The sequence below is a fragment of the Podospora pseudoanserina genome, chromosome 1 (assembly GCF_035222485.1).
Source record: "Podospora pseudoanserina strain CBS 124.78 chromosome 1, whole genome shotgun sequence".
NCBI lineage: Eukaryota > Fungi > Ascomycota > Sordariomycetes > Sordariales > Podosporaceae > Podospora > Podospora pseudoanserina.
This window is the reverse complement of record NC_085920.1, coordinates 5,764,246-5,788,938: the sequence shown is the minus strand read 5'-3', so window position 1 is coordinate 5,788,938 and position 24,693 is coordinate 5,764,246. Positions and strand designations below refer to the sequence as shown.

General features: G+C 51.8%; 8 protein-coding genes across 8 annotated transcripts; 5 read left to right on the top strand and 3 right to left on the bottom strand.

Moving 5' to 3' along the window:
• Positions 1 to 5: 5 nt before the first annotated feature.
• QC764_0019410 (NRPS protein) lies at positions 6 to 4,909 on the bottom strand (the record flags this gene model as incomplete). The annotated part of the gene is made up of 2 exons (XM_062940040.1): positions 6 to 152; positions 218 to 4,909. The coding sequence occupies 2 exons, from the start codon at positions 4,907 to 4,909 to the stop codon at positions 6 to 8; spliced, it is 4,839 nt and encodes a 1,612-aa protein (XP_062805933.1).
• A 629-nt stretch (positions 4,910 to 5,538) lies between these two features.
• On the top strand, positions 5,539 to 7,733 carry QC764_0019400 (uncharacterized protein; the record flags this gene model as incomplete). Its single annotated transcript, XM_062940039.1, has 4 exons — positions 5,539 to 5,579; positions 5,766 to 5,907; positions 5,963 to 7,648; positions 7,704 to 7,733. 4 exons carry the CDS (start codon positions 5,539 to 5,541, stop codon positions 7,731 to 7,733), a joined length of 1,899 nt encoding a protein of 632 aa, XP_062805932.1.
• A 475-nt stretch (positions 7,734 to 8,208) lies between these two features.
• On the top strand, positions 8,209 to 10,427 carry QC764_0019390 (putative NRPS-like protein biosynthetic cluster). The gene is made up of 5 exons (XM_062940038.1): positions 8,209 to 8,773; positions 8,829 to 9,132; positions 9,189 to 9,571; positions 9,634 to 9,966; positions 10,029 to 10,427. The coding sequence occupies exons 1-5, from the start codon at positions 8,380 to 8,382 to the stop codon at positions 10,352 to 10,354; spliced, it is 1,740 nt and encodes a 579-aa protein (XP_062805931.1). The 5' UTR covers positions 8,209 to 8,379; the 3' UTR covers positions 10,355 to 10,427.
• A 238-nt stretch (positions 10,428 to 10,665) lies between these two features.
• Positions 10,666 to 11,758, bottom strand: QC764_0019380 (uncharacterized protein; the record flags this gene model as incomplete). Its single annotated transcript, XM_062940037.1, has 2 exons — positions 11,377 to 11,758; positions 10,666 to 11,326 (listed from the first exon to the last, which is right to left on the bottom strand). The coding sequence occupies exons 1-2, from the start codon at positions 11,580 to 11,582 to the stop codon at positions 10,666 to 10,668; spliced, it is 867 nt and encodes a 288-aa protein (XP_062805930.1). The 5' UTR covers positions 11,583 to 11,758.
• Positions 11,759 to 12,028: 270 nt separating this feature from the next.
• QC764_0019370 (uncharacterized protein) lies at positions 12,029 to 12,967 on the top strand (the record flags this gene model as incomplete). The annotated part of the gene is made up of 1 exon (XM_062940036.1): positions 12,029 to 12,967. One exon carries the CDS (start codon positions 12,029 to 12,031, stop codon positions 12,965 to 12,967), a length of 939 nt encoding a protein of 312 aa, XP_062805929.1.
• Positions 12,968 to 13,406: 439 nt separating this feature from the next.
• Positions 13,407 to 14,393, top strand: QC764_0019360 (uncharacterized protein; the record flags this gene model as incomplete). Its single annotated transcript, XM_062940035.1, has 6 exons — positions 13,407 to 13,595; positions 13,657 to 13,719; positions 13,788 to 13,924; positions 13,980 to 13,995; positions 14,065 to 14,167; positions 14,236 to 14,393. Exons 1-6 carry the CDS (start codon positions 13,503 to 13,505, stop codon positions 14,391 to 14,393), a joined length of 570 nt encoding a protein of 189 aa, XP_062805928.1. The 5' UTR covers positions 13,407 to 13,502.
• Positions 14,394 to 15,003: 610 nt separating this feature from the next.
• Positions 15,004 to 15,351, bottom strand: QC764_0019350 (uncharacterized protein; the record flags this gene model as incomplete). Its single annotated transcript, XM_062940034.1, has 1 exon — positions 15,004 to 15,351. One exon carries the CDS (start codon positions 15,349 to 15,351, stop codon positions 15,004 to 15,006), a length of 348 nt encoding a protein of 115 aa, XP_062805927.1.
• Positions 15,352 to 17,538: 2,187 nt separating this feature from the next.
• On the top strand, positions 17,539 to 24,679 carry QC764_0019340 (uncharacterized protein; the record flags this gene model as incomplete). The annotated part of the gene is made up of 5 exons (XM_062940033.1): positions 17,539 to 17,605; positions 17,784 to 18,134; positions 18,903 to 21,287; positions 21,353 to 23,448; positions 23,486 to 24,679. 5 exons carry the CDS (start codon positions 17,539 to 17,541, stop codon positions 24,677 to 24,679), a joined length of 6,093 nt encoding a protein of 2,030 aa, XP_062805926.1.
• Between the last annotated feature and the right edge of the window lie 14 nt (positions 24,680 to 24,693).

Below are 24,693 nucleotides of genomic sequence, written 5' to 3'. Positions count from 1 at the left end.
TAATTCTATGCTACTAGAGCCTTCACTCTACCCCAAAAATCCTCAGCTACTTTCGTCATACCATCCTTGTCGAACAACAGCTCATCGAACTCGAATGATGGCTTGAAGGTATCATCATCAGTGATGTGCATGACCCTCACCAACACATCAAACTAATCCGCCATTTGTGTTAGCAAATCACGCGCAGGAAAAGTCAGAACAGTGACCTAGTACTCACATGCCAAGGATCCCTCGACTTTCTCAGATCGTCATCTACTCTCAGGCTCGACGTTTCGACAGCTGTCGGTCTTCTCTGGAAGTTCACCGCCGTATTGAACAGCTTCTTCACACCCAGCTCAGTCTCAATAACCTCTCTCACGTTGCTTGAAGTATGAGAACTATCTTCATCCCGCTGGGACTGCATTCGCTGGGCTAGCCTCGCCAACTGCTCTGGATCCCCGTCACTTAACACGTGGTCGATGTGATATGGGAGGACGTTGATAAGCGGGCCAACAATATCAAATACTCCAGGCACATCTTCATCACGCCCAGAAACGACATACTCAAATGCCACACTAGTCGAGTTCGTGTAGGCGCTCAGAGTCTGTGCCCAGGCGGCGTCGAAGATGCTGGCAGGTGTAATGGAGTGTTGGAAGCTGAATGGCTTGAGAGAGGAGGCTTGGATCTCGGGGAGGTAGATGATGGTCTTCTCGGTGCTGTGCAGGGATGGATGTGCTTGTGGATACCCGACCGGGGGAGGCAACAGAGACGGTTTCTGATCACGGAGTACCAAGGCCCAGTGTTCATTGTCCGCGCTAACACGATCTGGGTGATGAGCAGCGACAAAGGCGCCATAGGGTGGAGGCTCATCCGAAACAAGGACGCCCTCTCCATTCTCCTCATATGCGGACAGGAAAGCTTCCTTGATAAGCTTGAGTGACCACCCGTCTATGACCAGGTGATCAAGCTCGATGTGAACAAAGAATCTCTCGCCATGTTGGATAAAGTGGGCTCGATGAGGCAGGAAGCAATCATCTACTAGTGGTGTTTGGGTGCTGATGAAAGTGGGCTCGGGCTCTTCAGCGGATGCCGAGGATATCGCTATCTCCGGTTCTGCTTTCTTCAATACTGCCTGGACCGGTGGAAGATTGCCGCTTGGGTCTTCGAGGAATATGCTGCGCAAGATGGTATGCTTCTGAACCACACGTTTCCATGCTTGGGCAAGTCTCTCAAGTGCCACAGGCTGATTGGCAAGTGAGAAGACTTCCATGCGCCACGACAATAGGAAAACGGCTGGGTTGAACTTTCTGGCCTTCAGGATCTCTCTCTGGAAGGGCGCGAAAGGATATACATGTTCGATTGTCACTGACGGCTTGTCTTGCAGTCGCGAATGGAGGATGTGGCGGTAGATGGCAGGCAGCGACTCATCATCTCCGACCCATTGGCGAAGCTGGGTGGGTTCTGGTGGTGACATTGGGATCGAGGCTTTACTGCTTTCTTCCACAAGCTCAACAAGATGTCCCAACGTCTTTGTGCTGATGATACTGCGGACTGTGGCCGACAATCCCCATTTCTTCTTGGCTTGCGATGCAATTTGTATGGCAGCAATCGAATCTCCTCCAATCGCAATGAAAGACGTCCCGAGCTCAATATGCTCTTCTGGTACATGCAACACTTCACTCCAAAGCTGACGCAAACTCTCCGCCAACGACCCGGGAACAATAGTGCCTTGCCCCGCCTCGGCGTCGGGATCTTCGACGAGTTCCCGATGAAGGCCATAGTCCATATTCTGGATCCAGGTCTTGATCGACTTTCGGTCTATTTTCCCTGAAATGAGCAGAGGCATTTGCTCCAGCGCCACCCAAATGGTGGGAATCATGTAATCGGGAAGCGACCGAGATAGGCGGACTTTCAGCCTCTCCAGAAGAGGTCGTTCCTCCTTTGACACGACGATATCGATATGATTATGGTTCTTCAAGTTTGACTTGGCCGAGCAGACAATAGCGACGATGTTTCGAGCACAAGGTCCCGCGGTTGGAAGAGCAGCAAGAGCGGCGGTGATCATACCTGTCGCCATAAGCTGATTCTCAATCTCACCCAGCTCGATGCGAAATCCTCTCAACTTGACCTGCGTATCGCGTCGGCCAACAATCTGAAAGGTACCATCAGGGTTGTACCGAGCGAGGTCACCCGACCTGTACAACATGTCATATCCTGAGCCTAGCTCTTTGAGCCAGCTTGGAGCTGGTACCCAGGCAGCATCAGTGAGGGCTTTGTCGCCAAAATACCCTCCGCCAAGAAGTCCTCCGGAAATCACGATCTCACCCACGCATCCGATCGCGCTCAGTTGGTGGTAGTCCTCAGGATTGACAATCCACATACTGGCTCCGATGGCCTTGCCGATATTTCCGGGGTGTGCATCTGTTGATACCCTCAGATTCCCCGAACACCACACGGCTGTCTCAGAGGGACCATAGGCACATGTCAGATCAACTGAGTCGGCCCATCGGGTGACGGTCTCCTTTGTAATGGGTTCGCCGGCGAGAACAATTGTTCTGATAGTTGGCACGTCCATGGGGTGAAGGAGGTTTGCAACCGTGGGGACAACAAGCATCGTGTTGGCATTCAACGCTGTGATGGCCCCGGCTAGGTTGTTCAGTCTGTCTTCTTCGGATGGCACACAGATACAACCGCCATGGGCAAGGGTGGTGAAGAACTCGCCAATGGAAAGATCAAACGTGTGAGCTCCAAACTGGAGCGTTCTCCAATGCGGACCGGCTGCAAATTCCCGGCCATGATGTACAATCGAAGTGCAAATTGCGGAGTGAGACATGAGAAGGCCTTTCGGTTTGCCTGTGCTACCAGAGGTGAAGAGGAGGTAGGCGATACTGGACGGTACCGAGTTAAACGGTGGGATGGCATCAGCCCTGGGCGCCGGAGGGGGACCATTCAAGGTGATGACATAGCGACACAGTCCATCGAGGACCCTTGCGCCGACATCGGAAGCGAGAGCTACCTCAATGCCAACCCTCTCGACCGATTCTTCGATGCGGCTTCGAGGATGCGCAGGATCGATTGGGACATAGATGCCGCCTGCCTTGAAGACTGCCAAGATGGCCACCACTGTCCAGATAGATTTGTCGAAGCACACGCCCACAAAAGTACCCGTGCTCACACCAGCATCCACCAGCTGTGTCGCCAACGAGGAGGAATGCTCGTCCACCTCGAGGTACGTTAGGGAGCCCTCTAATGAACAGACCGCCACTGCGTTGGGCTGCCTCTTGACCTGCTGCTGGAAGAGATGGTGTATCGTTGTCTCCTCTACAGGGGGTGTAAATGCATTCCACCGCCGAATTTGGCGCAGGTCGTGATCACTAAAAGGAGATATAGATGCCAACTTGGCATCTTTGGTGGATCTGCCCAGCTGTTTCAGAACAACTTCAAAATGGTGTACCATGTTTTCGGCTTGTTGAATCGGAACCAATCTTTCATCATGTTGAACTGCCAGCTTCACATTGTTTCCAGCTGACAATGTCAGAGTGATGACAAGCGGGTATGGGTGATGCTCTTTTTTGCCAAGCGCATCGATATACTTGAGACCCAGCGTTTGTGTCGCAGCCCCAATCGCATCGTCAAAACTCATTGGATGAACAACGAACAACGTCTGAAAGTTAACGGCCGTCGTCTCAGTGCCGGCTAAATGCTTTCGTATTCTGGAGATGCCTGCATGCTCAAATGGTATCATCTCAGCGGCCTGAACTCTCACCCGCGACAGGAAAGAGGCGACTGGTTCCTGGGGATCGACATGCAACGCAATCGGAACGAGGTTGATGGTAGGGCCAGTCATCTTGGAGACTCCTGGGACTGTAGCTGTTCGACCGTTGTTGACGGCTCCAAAGCCCACATCTTCGGTGCCGGTATAGTGTGAAAGGAGAATTGCCCAGGCCGCTCGGAGCATCAGAGCTTTTGTAGCGCCATGCAGTGGGCTAAAGTCCAACACGAACGTCCGCTCAAACAATGATGCCGGGTCAGCATGGAAGTGGGGATCCTGCGGGATAGGCGGGTAAGGTGTTGGATTGAGACCAGACAATGATCTCTTCCAGAAGCTCTGCTCTGACGAGAGGTCCGGGGTGACAGTTGAGGAACGGACGAAAGCCTCAAATGGTTGGCGTTCCACGGTGGGTTCACTGCGAAACCGTCTGGAAACGTCGTCGAAGACTTCGGGAATAGAGGCTCCATCGCAAAGAGCATGATGCACCGTCCACACAAAATGTCGTTGAATACCCCCATCAGGATCTTTGTCCTCCACCACGGTGTAGCGAAAGAACGGGTCGCCTGGGAGCATGGGGCTAGCAGCGTCTCTTTCCAGAAACCACTTCAGGTCAACATCGACGCTATCCCATTGTCCCAGGTCGTTGCTCAACACAACTTGAAGATTACCAGTCCCGCCCTCAAGTTGGCAGATCCTGGTTCGCAGGACTGGGTTTGCTTGAATGGTATCTTCCCAAGCCTGCCGGAAATGGTTGGGAGCAACATGGTTGTCGAGCTTGAACACGAACTGCCTCATGTACAGCGTCTTCCTATCGTCAAACTCTGCCAAGAGGGACTCCTGCATAGGAGTGCATGAGTACACCTTCTCGATGTCCTGAGCGGCAACGTTGCACTTTTTGGCCAAGATCTCCCTATCCTTGAGGGTGATATGGTCGCCCAAGGGTGACGGCACACCTGAAGCAGCCTCGAGGCCTTCTTCAGTTTGTTCAACAGTCGAATTCACCACACGGGCCACCTCTGCCATGTCAGCCAGCGCGGCATTCAGGAATATCTGTTCCATGGTGAGGTGTATGCCTTGGCGTCTTGCAACTGTGATTAACCTTTGTGCCATGACAGAGTCGCCCCCGACCTCGAAGAAAATATCGTCATCACCAAACATGGATGGGTCATCCCGAAGCACCTCGGCCCATATCTCACGCAGTCTTTCCTTCACTGGATCTATTTCCACGATCCATTCTTGATGCCCGACTCTCTTCTCGAACTAAAACGAGACCATGACACCAATTAGCAATGATTCAAAGTCATCGATTCAAGTAGCATACCTGGCCGATCTGATGTTGAGGATGATTCCCCCGATCTCCGGGAATGGGTGACTCCAGCATCTTGGAGGCTATCGCAACGGTGTGCATAAGGAAGGCTGCAAGAAAATAGAGGTTGTTGGCTGCGGCATATACACATGTACCTTCCTCCAATCCTCACCTATGTTAAACACGCTGAAATACTCTCCTCCCAAAGCCAAATTTGCGACTCATTGCGCGTTACAGGCCGTGTCTCCGTCGGAGACTCTTCCCGGTGAGTCAATGAAGGTCGGGGTGGGATTTCCTGATGAAGAAAAGAAATACCGGAAGGATGAGGCCAGAGTATTCTTCTCGGCCCCCGAACCGGACATGATACGGTAGTCAATCCGCTGAAGCGAACCGAGCTCCGTATTACGGTCGTCCCGGATGTAATGCTGCATGCGTGTGGCGCTGTCAATGTCCAGATGCACAATCGGCTGACTCAGGCGTGATGAGCTTCGGAAACCCTGTTTCCAAATCGGGAGGAAAGAGGTATGGTTCTTTTGAAGAGATGCACATCTCGTTTATAAGTTACCTAGTAATTGACGGTTACCTGTGTATGGAGCAGTTCAGAGTCGCATCAACTGTCGTCCATTTTATCCATCTAGCTGAGCACGATGTAAGCATTGTAATTCGAGATTGAAGATATACCGTGACTAACAACGTGGTATTAATCAGGGTCACCAACAACACAGTGAAGAAGTACACCCCATTCCCAGCTTTGCATTTTCCAGAGCGGAAATGGCCCCAGAAAACGTTGACAAAGCCGCCGCGGTGGCTGTCAACCGACCTGAGAGATGGGAATCAGGCCTTGGTACAGGTAAGCTCAAGGCTGTCAATAATCTCCAAGCGTCAGATGCTAACTCTTCTTCCAGCCTATGGATGGTGACGCCAAGCTTCGCTTCTTCCAGCATCTGGTCAAGTTTGGCTACAAGGAAATCGAAGTCTCGTACCCATCAGCCAGCCAGACCGAATTCGATTTCACCAGGCGGCTCATCACCACCGGTGCAATCCCAGATGATGTCTGGATCCAAGTAATGGCTCCCTGCCGCGAGGAGCTGATCAGAACCACCATTGAGGCAGCAAGAGGCGCCAAGAAAGTGATCGTGCACATTCACCTTTCTACATCTGAAGTCTTCCGGGAGGTGGTCTTCAACATGACCGAACAAGAGACCATCGAGCTGGCCGTCCGATGTGCACGGTTGATTCGCAATCTCACCAAAGATTCAGCCGATCCGGAAATGCGGCAGACTGAGTGGACGCTGGAATTCACCCCCGAGAACTTTCAAGATACCTCCCTGGAATTTGCCCTGGAGATCTGTGAGGCAGTGAAGGCAGCCTGGGAACCGACAGAAGAGAACAAGATTATCTTCAACGTGGCAGCGACAGTCGAAGTAGCAATGCCCAATGTGTTTGCAGACCAAATCGAGTACTTCTGCACCCACATATCCGATCGGGAAAAGGTCAGCGTATCGCTGCATAATCACAATGATCGTGGCTGCGCTGTGGCCGCTACAGAAATGGGTCAGCTTGCCGGTGCGGATCGAGTGGAAGGCTGTCTATTTTCCAACGGAGAACGGACAGGCAATGTCGATTTGGTGACTCTCGCGCTGAACCTCTACACTCAGGGGGTGGACCCGGGCATTGACTTTGGCAACCTCAACGAAGTGGTCGACATGGTCGAAGAGCTCACCAAAATTCCGGTCCACTTTCGGGCACCATACGCTGGCAAATACACGTTCTGCACATTTACTGGCACCCACCAAGACGCCATACGCAAGGGCTACAAGTCCAGAGCCCGTTTGGAGGAGAGGTCGGGACCCTCAGCAAAATGGCAAATGCCATATCTTCCCATGGATCCTGCGGACTTGGGGAGGAAGCATGAAGCTATCATTCGCCTCAACTCTCAGAGTGGCAAAGGTGGTATTGGCTGGTTCGTGAATAAGGTCTTCGAGGTCGATATGCCAAGAGACCTCGAGGTCGCCTTTACGAGGGTGGTCAAGAGCTACTCTGAAGAGAAGGGTGTTGAAATCACACATGATATCATTGAGGAACTTTTCAGGTCTCACTACATGCTCCCAAAGCCAGAGGGTGTGCAGCTTCTAAGCTGCAATCTGAGAACCGGGAAGACTTGCAGTGCAAGATCCAACGGCGTAAACGGTGTCAACGGGATGAACGGCCACGCCGTCAGTGGCGCGAATGGCGTAAACGATCACGCCAACGGTCACGCCAACGGCAAACCAAAGCCCAACGGAAAGCCTGCTATACATGAACATACCAAAACGGTACACCTGCAGGCCAATATTGCTATCCAAGGAGTCAGACAAACCATTTCTGGCTCAGGAGATGACATTTTAACAAGCCTGGTGGACGCTGTACGCGGTCTCGGCTTCTGCTTTGACGTGCTCGACTACAAAACGGAGTGGCAGCATCACGAAGGAGCGGGGGAGAATGACGAGTCGACACGGAGAAGCGCCGGCTTCGTCAAGCTGGTGTCAGGGGACAAAACCGCTTGGGGAGTGGGTATTCAGGAAGATTCAATCCTGGCATCATTACATGCAGTAAGTCATGCAGCAAACTCCAACAGCGAAAATACGATCGCTAACAGAAATCAAGATTTTGAGCGCAGCCGCAAAGCTGGAGTAGGGTAACAGGAGACTTCCTGGCCTCAAGGCTGTGGTGCTGTTACGCACTGTGTTGAAAGTGGAGTAAGGAGTCTTGGCGTTATTTTTTGGCGGCCCCATTTCAGGGGCTCAGAGGCAAGTAAATAAAAGCTAAAAGTCCGGAATACCTGGACTCAATCAATAACCAATTCTTGTTCCCAACGTACAAAAATATTTTTGAGCTGCGTTGCCTTGATATGGTGAAATTGCCTTTGGCTGTGCCAATCCATTTTGCACACATGTTTACGTCATTGACGATTTTTGTTGCCAACGCCGTTTCTTGGGCTTCCACATTCACGTTTGGTGATCATGCACATCTGGGCATATTACGGTGCTATGTTTTAGGTTCCTAAAGGGGTAACACAAAAGCCGTGATGGATTTGCCCCCTGCAAATAACCCTTGCTCCCCGCCCTATTGTTCGGTCAGCTTACGTGCCTAAGCGATGGGACCGATCGAAGGGCGGACACGCTGACAGAGATGGTAAGAAAATGCCGGCTACAGTGCAGCATAGCTTTCGCCATCACGGAGATGCTATACGGAACGGACGGCTACGCAGGTCTCATATGAATGGAGGTATGTTGACGATGACGAAGCCTCGCCTTTCTGTTCCACGGCAACGCGCATAATTATGGATCAGCTATTCTCAAATACGACCTCTACGATGTTCTCAGAAGACCTTCAGGGTGTCACGTTCAAGGCACCCCCATCCCCACCGCTGCCGGATTTCAATATTGGCCGACTGCTGGACAGGCAAGCACAGGAATACCCGGAAAGAGTAGCGATTGTGTCTCGATGGCAGAACAGCCGTGTAAACTATCAAGAGCTACACAAAGATTGCCGGGATATTGCAAACAGCCTGCTATATCATGGCGTGCGTCCGGGTGACCATGTGATTGTCCTTGCGGGCAACACCCTCGAGTACGCTAAGCTGTTCTTCGCCACGGGTGCGATAGGTGCCGTATTCTCCATCATCAACCCGACATTTACTACAGAGGAGGTAATGTCTGCAGTGGAGCTTCTTGGTAAGGTTATAAACTAGCTTGCCTAGTTATCCCAGTGATCTAACACAACCCACAGAGCCCACCGTTATTTTCGTCGCCGACAGGATCGGGTATCGCAAGAATAGTGGGCTTCTCGCAGAGCTCACGCAGCTCAAGGCGCAGAGTCCGCTCATTGTCCGGTTGCCGGCTGTTACAGCGGTTGAGACTATAGCTCAAGGGGTTGTTCCATGGGATGAATTTCTCCAGCGTGGCTCAAGCCATAGTCAAGAAGACGGCCTGCTGGCCCAGTATTGGGCAAAATCGGACCCGAATGACACATTTTGCGTGCAATTTACGAGTGGAACCACTGGTCCGAGAAAGGCGGCGATGTTATCACACCGGTAGGCAGATGCGCAACAGGGATCCGAGGAGTCTCAAACAGCTAACGCGAGAACAGGAACCTGATCAGCAATGCCTGGCTGGTGGGAAATCGGCTCGGATACACACCGAACGACTCTACCTGCTGCCTGGCGCCACTATTTCACTGTTTTGCACTGATCTGTGGCATCATTGCACCTATCATGTATGGCGGCGCAGCTGTGATCCCGTCGGATGTCTTCCTCGCAGGCGCGAGCCTTGAGGCGCTTTCGGAAGAGAGGTGCACGGTGATCCACGGCGTGGCCACCATGTTTCAAGCCTTGCTGGACCATCCGGATGCTGCGAAATATGCACCTAATTTTCGTCTGCGGACTGGCATTGTGGCAGGTTCAACCCTCTCACGTAGTTGGATCAAGCGTCTCGATGAAGTGTTTGGGTTTACTGGACTTGCTTACGGTTACGGTATGGACACCCCCCGGCCCGAGAAATCGCAAATGGTGAGTTTGAACTGACATCAAGAGTAGGCATGACAGAGTTGTCCTGCATGGTATTTTTGACGGACCCGTCACAGGTGTCACTGCTTGACGATCACACTTCTGTGGGCACTCTGTTGCCGCACAGTTATGCTCGGGTTGTCGACAGCAAATTGAATGTGCTCCCTGCCGGTGTCCCTGGCGAGCTGCTCATTTTCGGATACCTTGTCTTCAAAGGATACTACAAGAACCCAGCGAAGACGGATCAAGCTTTGGTCCGTGATGCACAAGGTCGGGCTTGGTTGCGAACGGGCGATCTTGTGTCTATAAACGCAGCAGGTCGGTGCACTATCAGGGGAAGAGTCAAGGATATGATTAAACGAGGTAGGCCTGGGTCACGCCATCAACTTCATGATGTAAATTTTACTGACAAAAAGACTACCCAGGCGGAGAGAACATCTTCCCAGCAGATGTCGAGGCAGCTCTGGAGAAACACCCTGGTATTGTTGCGGCTGCTTGCATTGGCATTCCCGATGAGTACTGGGGTGAAATTGTGGGCGTGTTTGTCAAGCGTGAGTCTGGAAGCAAACTTGGCGAAAGAGAGCTCAAGCTTTGGCTCCGAAACAAGGTTGCTCCTCATAAGATGCCAGAACGGTTCTTTTGGCTCGGAGATGGAGGTGGCATCCCGGACGAGTTGCCTTTCAATCACACAGGCAAGCTGATGAAAGGTGAACTGCGTGACATTGCCACGGCATTGGCAAAGGAAAAGTGATGTCTTGGCGGTGTAGAGCTTGAAATAGAATATCAGTCATTTGATAAATACAGTTTGTTAATCCGATCATATAGACCCCATGAAGTTTTGGGAGTTTCGTTGCCGTTCTTAGAGATTTAAGCCCTCATACTCCCTATTGCCAATTTATACGTCTCGAACTGGCAGCTTCATAAGGTACCTAAGGTATGCGCCTAAACACCTAGCCCTACAAAACGCCAACTCGAGAACATACCCGACTGAGGAAACTCATCAATTAAAATGTTTTGTTTGATCATGCAGCGAACACTTGACTTGTTATTGAGGCAGGTACGCTAAAGCCTTTTGGCGCTGAAGTATTGCTGTCTAACATCATTGCCCCCCTGCCAATTAACCCCATTATCCCAGCCTTCGGACTTGTATGGCACAAGCGTCGAAGAAACATCCCACTTGCCATCTGGAGCCGTGTCCCACAATTGCTTGATTGTTTCAGAGCTGTGATGGTACAAATCCCACCCAAGCGCATTTCTGCGCAGCACGCCCCCCTTCTCTTCTGTAGCCATGTGTCTCCCAAACACCAAAGAGCCCGCCTTTGGTCTCAAAAGCTTGTCCAACTGTGCAACAATGGCGACCTGCTGCTCAAAGCTGAACAGATGCAAGAAGGATCCGAGGAAGATGATGTCGACTCTGCCACGATACTCGGCCAGGAAATCCTCAGCAAAGACATCTCCGGTGCAAAAGTGGACCTTTAGCCGCTCCCGGTCACCGAAAAGCTCGTAGCCGAGGTCGATGAATCGAGATTCTGTGTCGACACCGATGATGTTGTCCGATGGTGCTCCATCATGCACCAGTTTCCGGATGTCCTGACCAAAACAGCAACCGAGGTCAAGGAAGGTTTCTCCAGCGCGGACACGCTCCAAGACCTCGGGGTAGGCAGGGGATAAACAGGCAGGGAAGTCTAGGAATCGGAAGACGCCGATGCATGGATAAGGGAGACTGGAAGAGTCAGCCAAACAATAGTTTCAGGGGGTGTATTTGATGCTTACATTTCCCACGCTTGGTCTCTGATGGTGTGGATGTGGTCAAGAATCTTTTCGTCGGGGATCTTGGAATATTCCCGAAAGATCTGAAGAGCAGTGTCGGGAACACGGTTGAGCGTTGCTTGATACCACGCGACATTTCGAGGCGCCTTCTTCATGCCATTTGTCCAGTCCACGGACTTGGGGTCAATAGCTGGGGCAACAGTTGTCATTGTTACGGGCTGCTAGAAGGCTCGAGGATAGAAGTCAAAGTGTTGAAGGTGAGTATCAATAATTGCTCGATCGGCAACCAAAAAGATGGGTTTGATTCCATCCATAATTAAAGTAAACACACGAGGGCAAAATAACATACATGCATGCAGTTATCTTCCTCCGGCGTTGGCATTGCCTGAATCGGCATTGAAGGATCACCGATTTCGGAGCAGCCTGCTCGTTGGTTGCCGGACATCAATGAAACAGGTAGTAATATTCCGACAAAAGACGTAATTCCGCGATATTGGCAACATCATGAGTTTAGTGTACCAAATAAATGAACTGTTCGATCCAGATAAGCTGGCGATAGAAATGCGCGCAAGCTGATCTCGATCCTGTGATTCTCGCGGACGCAGCACAGCCACCTCCAGCACAGAACCCCATCACTTCGACGCAGCATTTCAATATGGCAACAGTCCTTGAGACAAACAAACCGGCTCCTGCTGAGGAGCCCGGCTTCTCAGTAAAGGAAGGCGCCAACTGGTCCGAATACCTCTCCTTCCGCCCCGTGTACCCACAGTCTTTCTTCGGCCGCATCTACGAATATCACTTTCAGAAGCCCCAGGCGACTTCAACAACGGCCCAAGATATTGGAGCCGGCTGCGGCATTGTCTCTTCAAACTTGGCCTCCCGTTTCAACAAAGTGATCGTCTCGGACCCCAATGATGGCTACACCACACTCGCTCGGAAACTTCTTGTCGAGCAGTCTAGGCTTCCAGCGTCCAAATTCACCTTTCTACAGGAGGGCGCAGAGAAAAGCTCTGTCCAGTCCGGGACAGTGGATTTGGTCACGGCCTGTGAGATGATGCACTGGACAAACGTTGACGTGGCCGTCAAAGAATTCGGCAGAGTCCTCAAGGCTGGCGGCACCCTCGCCATCACTTACTACACCGTGCCCAGGATCGTCGGCAACGAGCCAGCCCAGAAGATCTGGAGGCAGATTTGGCGGGCTTATGCCGAACGGGCCCAGGGAGAGCTGTACGATCATGCTTTCGGCATTGTCAACTCAGGGTTTCAGTGCATCGGACTCCCTGAGGCGGAATGGGGAAGTGTCAAGAGGGTGTACATCAACTCAGGAGGGAGCACCGTGCCTTTCCAGATTGATGACAGGTTGGCTGAGAGTAGAGTCAGAGGCGATGAGGAGGCAATCTGGTTGGAAGGCGATAAAGACTGGTATGACGAGCAAGGTCTTGACTGGCTGAAGGGTTACCTCGCAACATGGGTGCCACGAATCCCAGAGGCGGATATCCAGGACCTTTGGGATGCTTTGGAGGCTGCATTGAATGGAAAGAAGGCGAGCCTGGAAACACCACTTGTGTTGATCTTCGCCACCAAGAAAGCATAGGTAGTCCATTAGTACACAGCCGGCCTTTCCATAGGTAATCAAGCCTACATTACGTAAAGATGCAGATTCCACACAAACCTGAAAACATTGACTCACTTTGCAAAATGATGTTAATCTACATCTCCGGGTGCCCCACAATTCTTGGATGCTCGCAGAAAACCTGGCACGATCTCTCGAAACATTGCGTGATCTTTGCCCTCCGGCGTAGAGTTACAAATCACATCGTTACAGCAGAAATCGCCGTAAATGTCAAGTGTTTGACCATCTCAGTCGTCCTGGAACCAATCGAATACCGTCTTTTTTGCTTAAACAGGTAGGAATAAGCCGAGTTTCTTTCAGGCCTTGGGCATCGGTCAGCGTCACATCTGCAACCTCGGATTACCTAAACTAAAATAGGAAAGAAAGTATAACGGATATTCCAAGCGCTGCAGATGGTGATTATTAGGGATGCTTCAGCCTACAAAGCTTTTCAAAGTTGGCCAACGCACCTTGTATCCTTCGAACGCGAACCCGGAGTCAATCCCAAGCGTCCAAGATGTCCCTCAAGCTCCTCAGTCACCATTCCACAGCTCGTGAGATCAAGCAGCTTCCGGGCTATCCCCGGTTGAAGCCTGCTTACATCTTGAAGGTGAGTTCAACTCTGGCAACAATTCCCATGGTCGTGAAAGCACACTAACCGGAGTTTGCAGATCAACATTGGCAACATTTTGAAGGTGGGAACCGTGGGTTCTGGCCAAAACCTATCTCTCGTGGTTCGTATGAATATGACTCAAGTCCGGGAATCTTTTGGGTGCTGAGTCTTTGTGTTACATGTTAACAGGAAACCGGAACCGGCACCCTGACGACAGCTGAGGGCTACGATTGTCCTGTCGACGGCGAGATTGTCTACGGCGCAGACTGGCTCTTGAACGAGCCAGACGGAGAGCATGCCATTCCCAACCTGAAGCTCCTCATCAAGTAAGGTCCAATCTTTCACTTATTGGACGGAATTGTCTGCTTACAGTTGTTGTAGAACCAAGGACGGTGCCGTAAGTTCCCAGCCAGGAGTCATATCTGCAGCTGGAAGTAGAAGTGGCACTAAACAGCAGACGTAATAGATCCTGAGCTCTGAGTACACAGGCACAGGCGTCTTCAGCAAGCCGGTCCTCGACATGTGGGCTGGTGACGAAAACGCAAAGACATTTCCGTTTGGAATCTCTTGTAAGTGCTCTACTCAATCTCGATCACTGTGGTGACATGTAGACCTGCGTTTTAACACCATGTTCAAGCAACATACCATACCTTCCAATCCGGTGACCCCAAATACAAGCACCTGCAGTACAAGACGTTTGTTGGAAATGGACGGTTTGTTGTGAACGACGACCGCTCCATCACTGTTGAGTCGCGGATCTCTGAGGTCATTCCTAGCAATGACTTGGATTGTTAGGCGGGCTGCTGTGTCGGAGAATGTCATGATATTGACAGGCCTGAGGTAGAAAGGCAATTGCTAGTCTTATGGAGTTAGGCCTTGTCAACAGTGATGTTTCAAGAACGATTGGCTGCACTCTGCATTTTTCTTGAGCAATGTTGCTATGCTGCCTACGGTATATCACCACCGATAGTCTTGGACTTGAATTCAACAGGCCAGAACGTACGGTGTCTGACCACCAGGCATGTAGATACCTAGGCAACAAGGACCACGTGAATGAAAGCAAGTGGGGGGGTATATGCTCCGGATACACCATAGAATTTTATTAAGCAACCCTGGAGCCGGTACTCATTGGAGCTCTTATAAGGCGATACCGCATCGTCACCGTCTATATCTCACTACAAAGAGCGTCATGGATGCCAGTGCTGCATAAAAAAGATAAGATGAGCTTTTCGAGGCTGTCTGTGACATGACGTGTACTTGCAATTCCTAGATACAGGATGTTCTTGCTGCCTTAAGTCCTACCAGCACCAAAATCTGTCTACCAAGAAACGGACCGAGATCTGTTGAATGTAACTGCCATCAATCATATCCCCCCATGGAACCCTGCCGCGCGGCTCCTCGCCTATCAGATCAATGTAACGCGGAAAGCTTGATCCCCGGCCGGGATGTTATAACAAATTTGTTCTATATCCCTCTTGATGACGCTGCCATCGGCGCTGTCGCCGTCGCCCTTGACCTCGATCACCTGCACGACGGAGTCGGACTCGTCAGTTGTTGATTCGGAGGGTCCAGTGAGGAGCCCACGGCCCACGATTCCGCAGTTTGCGGTGTTGATCAATTCCACTCGTGTGGACACGGTAGTGGCGTAGTCGATCGACGCCGCCTGCGTCCGGACGTTGACGCAGGCGTTGGCGGTCCCCCGGTAGGCCCACAGGAAGGAGCCCTGGCAGTTCGGGTTGCCCCACCCGGACATGTATCAGACTGTCCAAGAACAACACTGTCAGTCAATCGAAAGAGGTAAGAAGGCGAGATGTTGACGTACAGGCGTCAGCGCGGATGTCGAGGTGCGCGGGGACGCTAGAGGAATCCGACAGATGTCAGTATATGTACGCGTCCGACGGAAGTGTGTGATCGTTTGAAAGTCATGGATAGGGTTGGATGGAATTGAAACATACGGAGTGGCGGCGGCGAGACCGGCTACCGTGAGGGAGAAAAGACTGCTAGAGAGCTTCATCTTGATGACTTTCCGAAGGTCAGCGGAGGTGACGAGGTCCAAGTTGTTGGCTGTTGGGCTATGCTGGGCTGTGATGGGCTCTGCTAGGCTCTGTTGACTTCTGGCTTTCTTTCTCCCCCGACTTACAAGGGTAGCACGCCTGGTTCACACAGACTTTTTTTTGTTCTTCCAACAGTCCCGTTCACGGCTTCTTTGCTGCTCGCTCCGGCGGTGTGCGAAGGCAAGCATGGGCTTTGTGTTAAGGATCGCAAGGTGGCACTCGTTGGGTTTACAGAACCAACTGAGGTCCAACATACCGTTGACAGTTGGTTCTGTAGGCCACCTCCTACATATCATTGGCAGTTGGTCCTTTATCCCCAACGAGTATTCTAGGTATGTGTAATTCTATGTTACATAGTTCCTGCTTACGACATTAGCTGCTTGAATCAGAGGCCACATCAGGTGTACTACATTCCTCTTGATGATACCTAGGCACGTAAGCAGGCACTTAACCCCTGTATATAGTATTGTCCGTTGAGACAGCACCTTGCCGTGCACCGGTTTGGCTACACCCTTTTACAACCCAGACTAACCTTCAGAGAATCACTCTCAGAGAGACTGGGCTCTGGAACCGCCACAATCTTGCAAGTACTACGAAGTACTATTACGCTTAAATTTATTTACAGCTTTCAATAGTGCAAATTAAAATCCAAAGCTATCAAAACAAAAATACTAAACGAATTTCTAAACAGAGAGGTGCTTTGTATAGACTACGGAAGGAGGATCTTGTGTGACGACCCCCTATCCGTAATACTCAACGTTGGGGTGACTGTATAAAGTGTAGAAAAGGATGATGAAATTAAGAGAGTTCCGTGAGCAAGCATCCCACCTTAAGAAAGTGTGGGACCCACTTTTCGGGTATCAATCCGGAACCTCTGAAAGGGATATACAGTTAAAGGTAAACTCTAGATGAATGGTTCGGTGTAGCTAAACAGTGCACAACGGATGGTGGTCCTTAAGTGTCACGACGCTGACACATGCGGGGCGCAGAACGCCACCCCGGCCAATCAGTGGATAAGCCAATAAGAGGTTCACAATTATCACGGGTGTCACTCGTGAAAAGTGATAATCGGTCTATATATACAGAGAAACTAGATAGCTTGTAGATAGTTCCGCAGTATGCAATCACAGCTTGTATTCACGGTATCTTGTGTTTACATTGAGATATCTTGTTATGCACTGTTTAGCTGCACCGAACCAATTGTTAGAAGTAGCCTTCAACCGAGTATCCCTTTCAGAGGTTCTGTACAGGGGTTCGTCACATAGATAGAGAGCTGTATAGTTCATTCGAAGAGTTTGTCGGAGAGCTACTACTTTAAGTATCCATCCCTGAGACCCCTATTTGATTTCATTTTCGAAATTCGTCACCGTTTCCACCAGACTCTTTCGACCCATTAGTCTATAACGTTAGATATATCTTAACTTATATATAGTTTGCTGCTACTGAAAACGATAAGCTAATTTCAACGTGGCAGTGACAGTTATTTTCAGATGATGATGAAAATAACAACAACAGCAAAGAGGGTGGGGTGCCACTTGTTATTGCGATACCCCATAAGCGAGTCCGAAAACGGCAAAACATTTCCCTCGACCGGAAAGAACAGAAGGCATTCCAAGATTGTGGCAGCAACGCTGGAGTACTCGCGCTTATACGCCAGGTTTCGCTCGACTTTTGATAAATTTCTCACCAATCGGAAGCTTTACTTGGCCAGCAACGAATGCCCCCGGTTTTCGCTGAATACGAGGCCCACACAGGTGTATATGTTGAGGATCATTGACGACACCCTCAAGTTTGACAGGGTTGGATGATTAATCGGCGGCAACTATCGTCTTGCGGACTGCAAAGAGAGATGGCAGGACTTTTTGGAGTTGAAAGTCACCGGAGATATGACCGTCGGGGATAGTGACTCGGACTGGACATCCGGGTCTGAGGAGGAGAGCGATCTCGGTAGAGGTATGTGTTTACATCAGGTTTCCAATCACTCAGGGGAAGCTAAGTAACCCATAACTGGACTTGTCACCAGATTCCCCGTTCAGCTGATGATCTGGCCAGCTCGGCTAGCGGAGCTCCCAGTTCAGAATCCTTGGTTTCCGGCCCGGCCTCGGCGCCGATTTGAGCCACGTGGATGCAGCTTCTTCTCCCGGTGACCCTGCTTCCGGTCCCGACCCCGGTCCAGGCTGGGAGGTTGAGCCGGCCACCCCCAAAGCCACCCGTCATGGGCTTGTGCCTGGCGCGGGTATCCTTGCCTTCGCCGACGGGTTAGCGGCCAACTTGTCGATGATGTTGCGACTGGTGAGGGAGTTTGAAGAAGCCGGTGAGCAGCTTCCCAGGTCGGTCACCGATGTGGTTGCGACCTTTCGGGATTGCTGTGTTGTCTTGGAAGAGTGGCCCCGCCATGAAGGTCCCGGCCAAGTCCAGGATAACTTGATGAGCAGTGGAGAAGATGCAGGGACTCCGATTACGATAGTCTTTTCTTCAGACCGTAAGACCGGCCTTTCTTTGTTTTGCTATTTGCTTTTCTTTTGTATGTATCTTTGTATTGGTTTCGATTTTCAAGATGCTGACTCGATAAGTAGCAACCAACGATTTAAGCAGTCCAGTAGTGAGGACGATTGGGCCTGGGGATTTGGGGGCTTTGGAAGATTATTGTCAATTTGATTCGGCCAAGGTCAAGATAGTCGAATTGAATTATAGTAAAAGAAGGGCTGGAAATTTCACCAAGTTACAGTCAAAGATCGAAACAACACCGCCGATACTACCGCAAGGAGGGGTAACTGCACGTTGAGAACCTCTCATTCAAAGTGAGGCAGGCAAACAGAGGCATGGCGGTTATCAAAGGAAGGCCACTGGCCAGGAGGATATCGGAGGACTTGGCGATGGCCTGAGGCCAACAAGGGCACGGGCCACGCGAGGAAGGATAAAATACGCGTTTGGAAACACCAAGACTGTATCTCTTCTTCTTCTTTTCGGTATCACAGACTTCGAGGCCATTGAAGATTATTAGCCTGAATTGAACCATGAGTTCCAAGCCCTGATATTACAGCCCTTGTCACATATAATCTTCAAACAATCGAAGACGACAAACAACACACTACAACACCATACGCGCTATCACCACTTACCCCCCCTTTCCTCCTTTGTTGATGTCCACCACATCATCATCAGCTCCACCCTCAGATATCGTTGAAGGCTTCGTTCCACTACCTTGCAACCCTTGGGTTGACGACGACGAACTCGGACTTCACTACAGGAGAATACTCCTTCAACGCGTCGCCCATCCCGCGACCCTTCATTCCCGGCTACGCCGCTCATATTCCTCTCCCGACATCACCAGCCACGACGTCACCTACGCACGCGACCGCTCGAAATTTACAAGAACTCGACAACGCGTCTATCTCTACCTACAACATGTCGGACTATCGCTCCCCGTCAGCCGAGCCTATTCAGGTCAACGACCACATGGAGCTTACACTCTACTCGCCTCAGGACTTTGAAGCCATTATGAGCGACCCCACCGATATCCAGCCTTTGCCTGGTGCTATTCATGATCCAGCACCCTGGATCGTCGAACTCCATCGCCGTATGAGCGAGACCTATGAGGGTGTACGACAACTTGCTCAACAGCAGCACAAAGACCGCATTGACGGCCAAGAGCTCGCACGCCTTAAGCAGCAGTACGAGCATATCCGCGTACAATACACTATTTGCGCCAATATGGTCAAGCTCGGGGTCCAAGTTTCAGACCAGCAGATCCAGCACTTCCGGCAGCAAGTCGAAAACGCCAGTGCTACCTTCGCGGACGAGATCTGGGGAGCTATCGCGGTCATTACCCAAGATGAGCGCCAGCGGCAGCAGGCTATTGAGCAACTTCGGGAATCTGCTAAACGTCATCAAGCGGCTCTATTAACCCTCGAGAAGGAGATTACGTACCAGAAGAAGTTCAATAAGCAGGTCGAGATCTGGGCCCTCCAACGCGACCAACACATCGATGGACTTCTGGCGAAGAAATTCGTTGACCCCTCTACACTGGATGAACACGGCCGAACCGTCATAGAGCAGGTTAAAAAACTGACGGAAGAAGCCCTAGAGGAGTTCCGCACGCAGCTAAAGCAGAACCCCGATGCCGACATCGACTCCGTTTGGCGTAGCCTTAGTCAACGAGCATCTACGCGACCATCGCAACCGTCGGTAGCAGTGCCATCGAAGGTATCATCCTCAACTCGGCGTGTGCGAGATCGCTTGACCACCCAGGCACTACAAGATGCCCAGGCACGCCGTACAGCTCGACAAGCCAATATCCAGTTCGAGTCCTCTCGAGCCGGTCCCATGTACATGACGCCCACACCCAACGGTGGCGGAGGAGGAAGCCTCCCCCCACGACGATTCGTCGCTACTAACGGGGAACCACCTTCGGACCCTGACGACTCGGACTCAGATGACTCCCACGAGGATCGCCAGGAGAGGCGACCACCCGCGGACGGAGCCGGAGGAGGACCACCTAGGGGACCTCCAGCCTCACGCAACCGCCCTCGATCACCCAGTCCCTCGGGCCGAGATGACCTCACTCGACTCATTCGTCAATTTTCTCAGGCACCAGTCCAAGTCAATCCGGTGCATATGGCAAAGCCCCCAGCCTACGATGGCAGAGATCTCTCCAAATTCAGGTCTTGGTGGCTCAAGGTGGAAGCATATATGGATTCCTACCCCACAGGGTTCCCCACCGACCAGGTCAGGATTAACTGGGTTGGGTCTCTGCTCACCGACAAAGCCCAGGTATGGCACCAACAGCGAGTCAGCCAAGTGCGAAGGCTAGGCTTGGTGGACGTCTGGAGCAATTACACCACCGCCATCAAAGAACGCTTCCGTGATACAGCTGAGAGGTACCGCAACGCCCGCAAGATGCAAGAGCTCCGGTACCAAGGAGATATCTCGCAGTATTTGACCGAGCTCATGGACCTCAACGAGGTAGTCCAGTGGTCAGGAACCACGTTCCAGAGCCATATCTCGAAGGCACTTCCGGACGAGATCACCAAACTGATCTACTCAAGACAGGGGGCGGCGTCCCGAGACAGACGAGGACTTCCTCCACGCCATCCAGGAAGCTGGCCACATCTACGAGAATATGCTCACCAACCCTGGCATCTCAGTTGGCCACCGGGCGGGAAAAGACACGCCCACTTCGATCTCGGGCGCTCGAAGTCGGGCCCTCCCCACCAAAGTCGCTCCCAACAACCGTCAAATCCATCCTCAAGAAGCAACAAGGCACCCTCCAAAGCACCAAGCGCCAGACCAGATCCAAAAGATATTAAATGGGCAACCACCAGGGAAGCCCTGGCAGGGATCTCGCAGGAAAACGTCGATAAGCATAAGAAGGACGGTTCTACCTGCTGGCGATGCGGTCGCAACAACCATCATACCCTCGCCTGCTTCGCAAGAAAGGATGTCTCCGGTAACGACCTTCCCACAGCTCCTCCCAAGGTAGCTGGAGTCAAGCGGAAGGCCGAGGAGAAAGAGAAAGAAAACGAATTAGCACCTCCAAAGAAAGTACGAATCGACGCTATTGGGGTACACATCGACGATGATGAACCACCGGTCTTCGAAGTACTTGACGACGACATGTCTGGCACTGAGACGGGTTTTCACTAGGCCGCCTGACCACGCCGACAGGATGTAATCGGCCTACTGGCGTCACCGTTGCAGGAGTCAAGCGCCCTCGCGAGGAGGATGAAGATGAACAACCACGACACCGGCCTAAGGTGGGGAACAGGCCTATCGTCAGCATGAGCATCATCGAAGGTACTAACGCGCGCCCTCGGGAACACCCGGTACGCGTTCTCTTGGATCCTGGCAGTGCCGTTCCCGTCTTATCGGAGGATGTGGCTACCCGCCTCGCGATCAAGACCTTCCGTCACCCTCCTGGGTTCTACCTTCAATCCTTTACTGGAGAAGGAGATGCCAGTAAGGAAGCATTGTACACCGATACTGTGGTGCTTAGGCACTCAGAAGACCACTTCACCAAGTTGCAATTCGAAGTCAGCAAGCTCGACGCAGAATGCGATATCATCCTACCACACTGGTGGCTCCAAGAACACCAACCAGCTGGCTTCTACGACCAAGACCCTACGAAGATTGTATTTACCTCTCCCATATGCCGCGAACGATGCACTAGCCTATCGGTACTTGGGAAGGTCGGTAGGATTATCTCCAGCGTGACCGACGATCGAAGCTCTATTCCTGAACGCTTCCGGGACCTGGCACCATTGGTCCCTCATGATATATCCAAAAGGCTACCTGATCATAAGCCCTGGGACCACACGATCGACCTGATGGATGGCAAGACACCACCATGGGGGCCTATCTACGCCCTCAGCGGCAAAGAGCTCAAGTTCCTGCGCGCATGGCTGGATGAGATGCTGGCCGAAGGCAAGATCAGGCCTTCCAAGTCCCCTTGCAGCGCTCCACTCTTTATGGTGGATAAAGACGCCTCCATCGAGAAGAAGGGAACGCATGAAGACGACCTTCGACCAGTGGTGGATTGGAGAGCACTTAATGGCATCACCATCCCCAACAGGTATCCTCTACCACTCATCAATGAGCTACAAGATCGTCTTGCCGGAGCCAAGTACTTCACCAAGATCGATCTTAAGAGTGGATTCAACCTCGTACGAATCAAGGAAGGAGATGAGTGGAAGACAGCCTTCCGCTGCCGCTATGGTCTTTTCGAGTTCACGGTCATGCATTTTGGGCTAATCAATGCCCCAGCCACCTTCCAAGCCATGGTCCATGGAGTCCTCAGTGACCTGATCGACATGGGGGTACTGGCGTACGTTGATGATATCCTCATATACGCCGAGACCATGGAGGAGCATGACCGACTCACGAAAGAAGTATTGCGGCGGTTGAAAGAGAATAACCTCACCATCTCAGCAAAGAAGTGTATGTGGGCTACAAGGCAGGTTGAGTACCTTGGGTATATCATCTCTGAGCATGGTATCTCTATGTCTAAGGAGAAGGTAGACTGCATCTTGAACTGGGAGAGACCTACCACACTCAAGGCCACCCAATCCTTCATCGGCTTCGCCAACTTCTATCGACGCTTTATTAGGGGGTTCTCTGCCATTGCCCAAGCCCTCACGGCATCCCTAAAGCTCGACGCACGTCAGTGGAAGTGGACACAAGCCATGGAAATAGCATTCAACAGGCTCAAGGAGGCCTTTACCACTGCTCCCATCCTCGCTCACTTCGACCCAGCAAAGCTGGCGGTCCTGGAGACGGATGCGTCTGACTTCGCCCTGGGTGGAGTAATGTCCCAGAAGGGGGACGATGGCAAGCTCCACCCGGTTGCTTTCCACTCTAGAAAGCTCACCAAACCAGAGATGAACTATGAAGTACACGACAAAGAGCTACTGGCTATAGTCGACTGCTTTGCAAGATGGCGGAGATACCTCGAAGGGGCAGAGCATCGCATCGAAGTGTACTCCGATCATCAGAACCTGGCATACTTCACCACAGCGAAGGTCTTAAATAGACGCCAGGCAAGGTGGGCGCAAGAGCTCGCCGCCTACAACTTCATTATCATGTATCGGCCTGGACGACTTAACGGCAAGGCCGACGTGCTCTCAAGACTCGATCAGTATCGGCCTGAGAAGGGGGGAGATGAGGACCAGCCGATCACTTCGGTCCTAAAGAATCACCACTTTTCACCGCCAAACGAAGGACCTTCTTTCCTGGTTTCTTCCGCAAGGCTCGCCAGTATACCAGTCGCCCCGGCGTGGAACAACGACTTCCTCGCCCGGGTCAAGACAGCTGAGCAGAGATACCGACTATACCAAGGATCTAGCAGTACCGCCTAAGAATGAGCACGAGGACCACGGTCTACTGTACCACAACAACCTGTTGAGGATCCCTAGCGACCCAGCACTGCGAAAAGAGATCCTCGAATCTGAGCACGACTCCGTCGTCGCAGGCCACTTAGGCATGGACAGGACTATCGACCTTATTCGACGCAACTTCTGGTGGCCAGGTATGGATCAGGAAGTTCGCGAGTACGTACGAGGATGTAGAGAATGTCAACAGAACAAGCACCCACGCCATGGCACCTTCGGGTTGCTCCAACCAATGGAGATTCCGTGGAAGCCGTGGAGAGCGATCTCTATGGACTTTATTACGGATCTTCCACTATCCTCCGGGTGTGACTCGATCTGGGTCATCGTGGATATGTTCACCAAGATGGCACACTTCATCCCTCTACGTGTGGAAGCGAAGAAAACTGACGACCTGATCCGGATTTTCGCGCGCGAATACTGGCGACTCCACGGCGTGCCGGCAGATATCATCTCTGACCGCGATTCACGCTTCACCGCGCACCTTTGGAAGGACTTCCTGAAGCTCGTCGGCATCAATAGCCGTATGAGTACAGCCTTCCATCCTCAGACAGACGGACAGACAGAAATCGTGAACCAAGAATTAGAGATGTATCTCCGCGCCTTTGTCAACTACGAGATGGCTAACTGGAATGAATTACTTCCCATGGCAGAATTCGCGTACAATAACGCCCGTAAGGCACCAACAGGCATGTCGCCTTTCTTCGCCAACTACGGTTACCACCCTGCCTCCAATAACCCCTCGTCGAACACCACCGTTCACAACCCTTCGAGCCGGCTATACGCACACTGGATGACCCAAGTTCACAAGGAAGCGCAGAATTCTCTGGAAGACACCCGCAAGCGCATGAAGCGGTGGGCAGACTCGAAGAGAAAAGAAGCACCTTTGTTTGAACAGGATCAGCTTGTGATGCTTAACGCCAGGCACATCAAGACCCGTCGACCCTCCAAGAAGCTGGATAAGAAGATGTTAGGCCCGTTCAAAATCCAGAAGGTGATCTCGCCTACCGCTGTCCGACTGACTCTCCCCAAGCACTGGCGAATCCACAATACCTTCCACGTCTCCCCCTCATCGAGCCCTATCGCGCTGGCGGACAGGCACTGCCTGACCCAGACCAGGTCCTGCGAGAAGCTGAGCCGGTAGAGGCAGAAGACTAT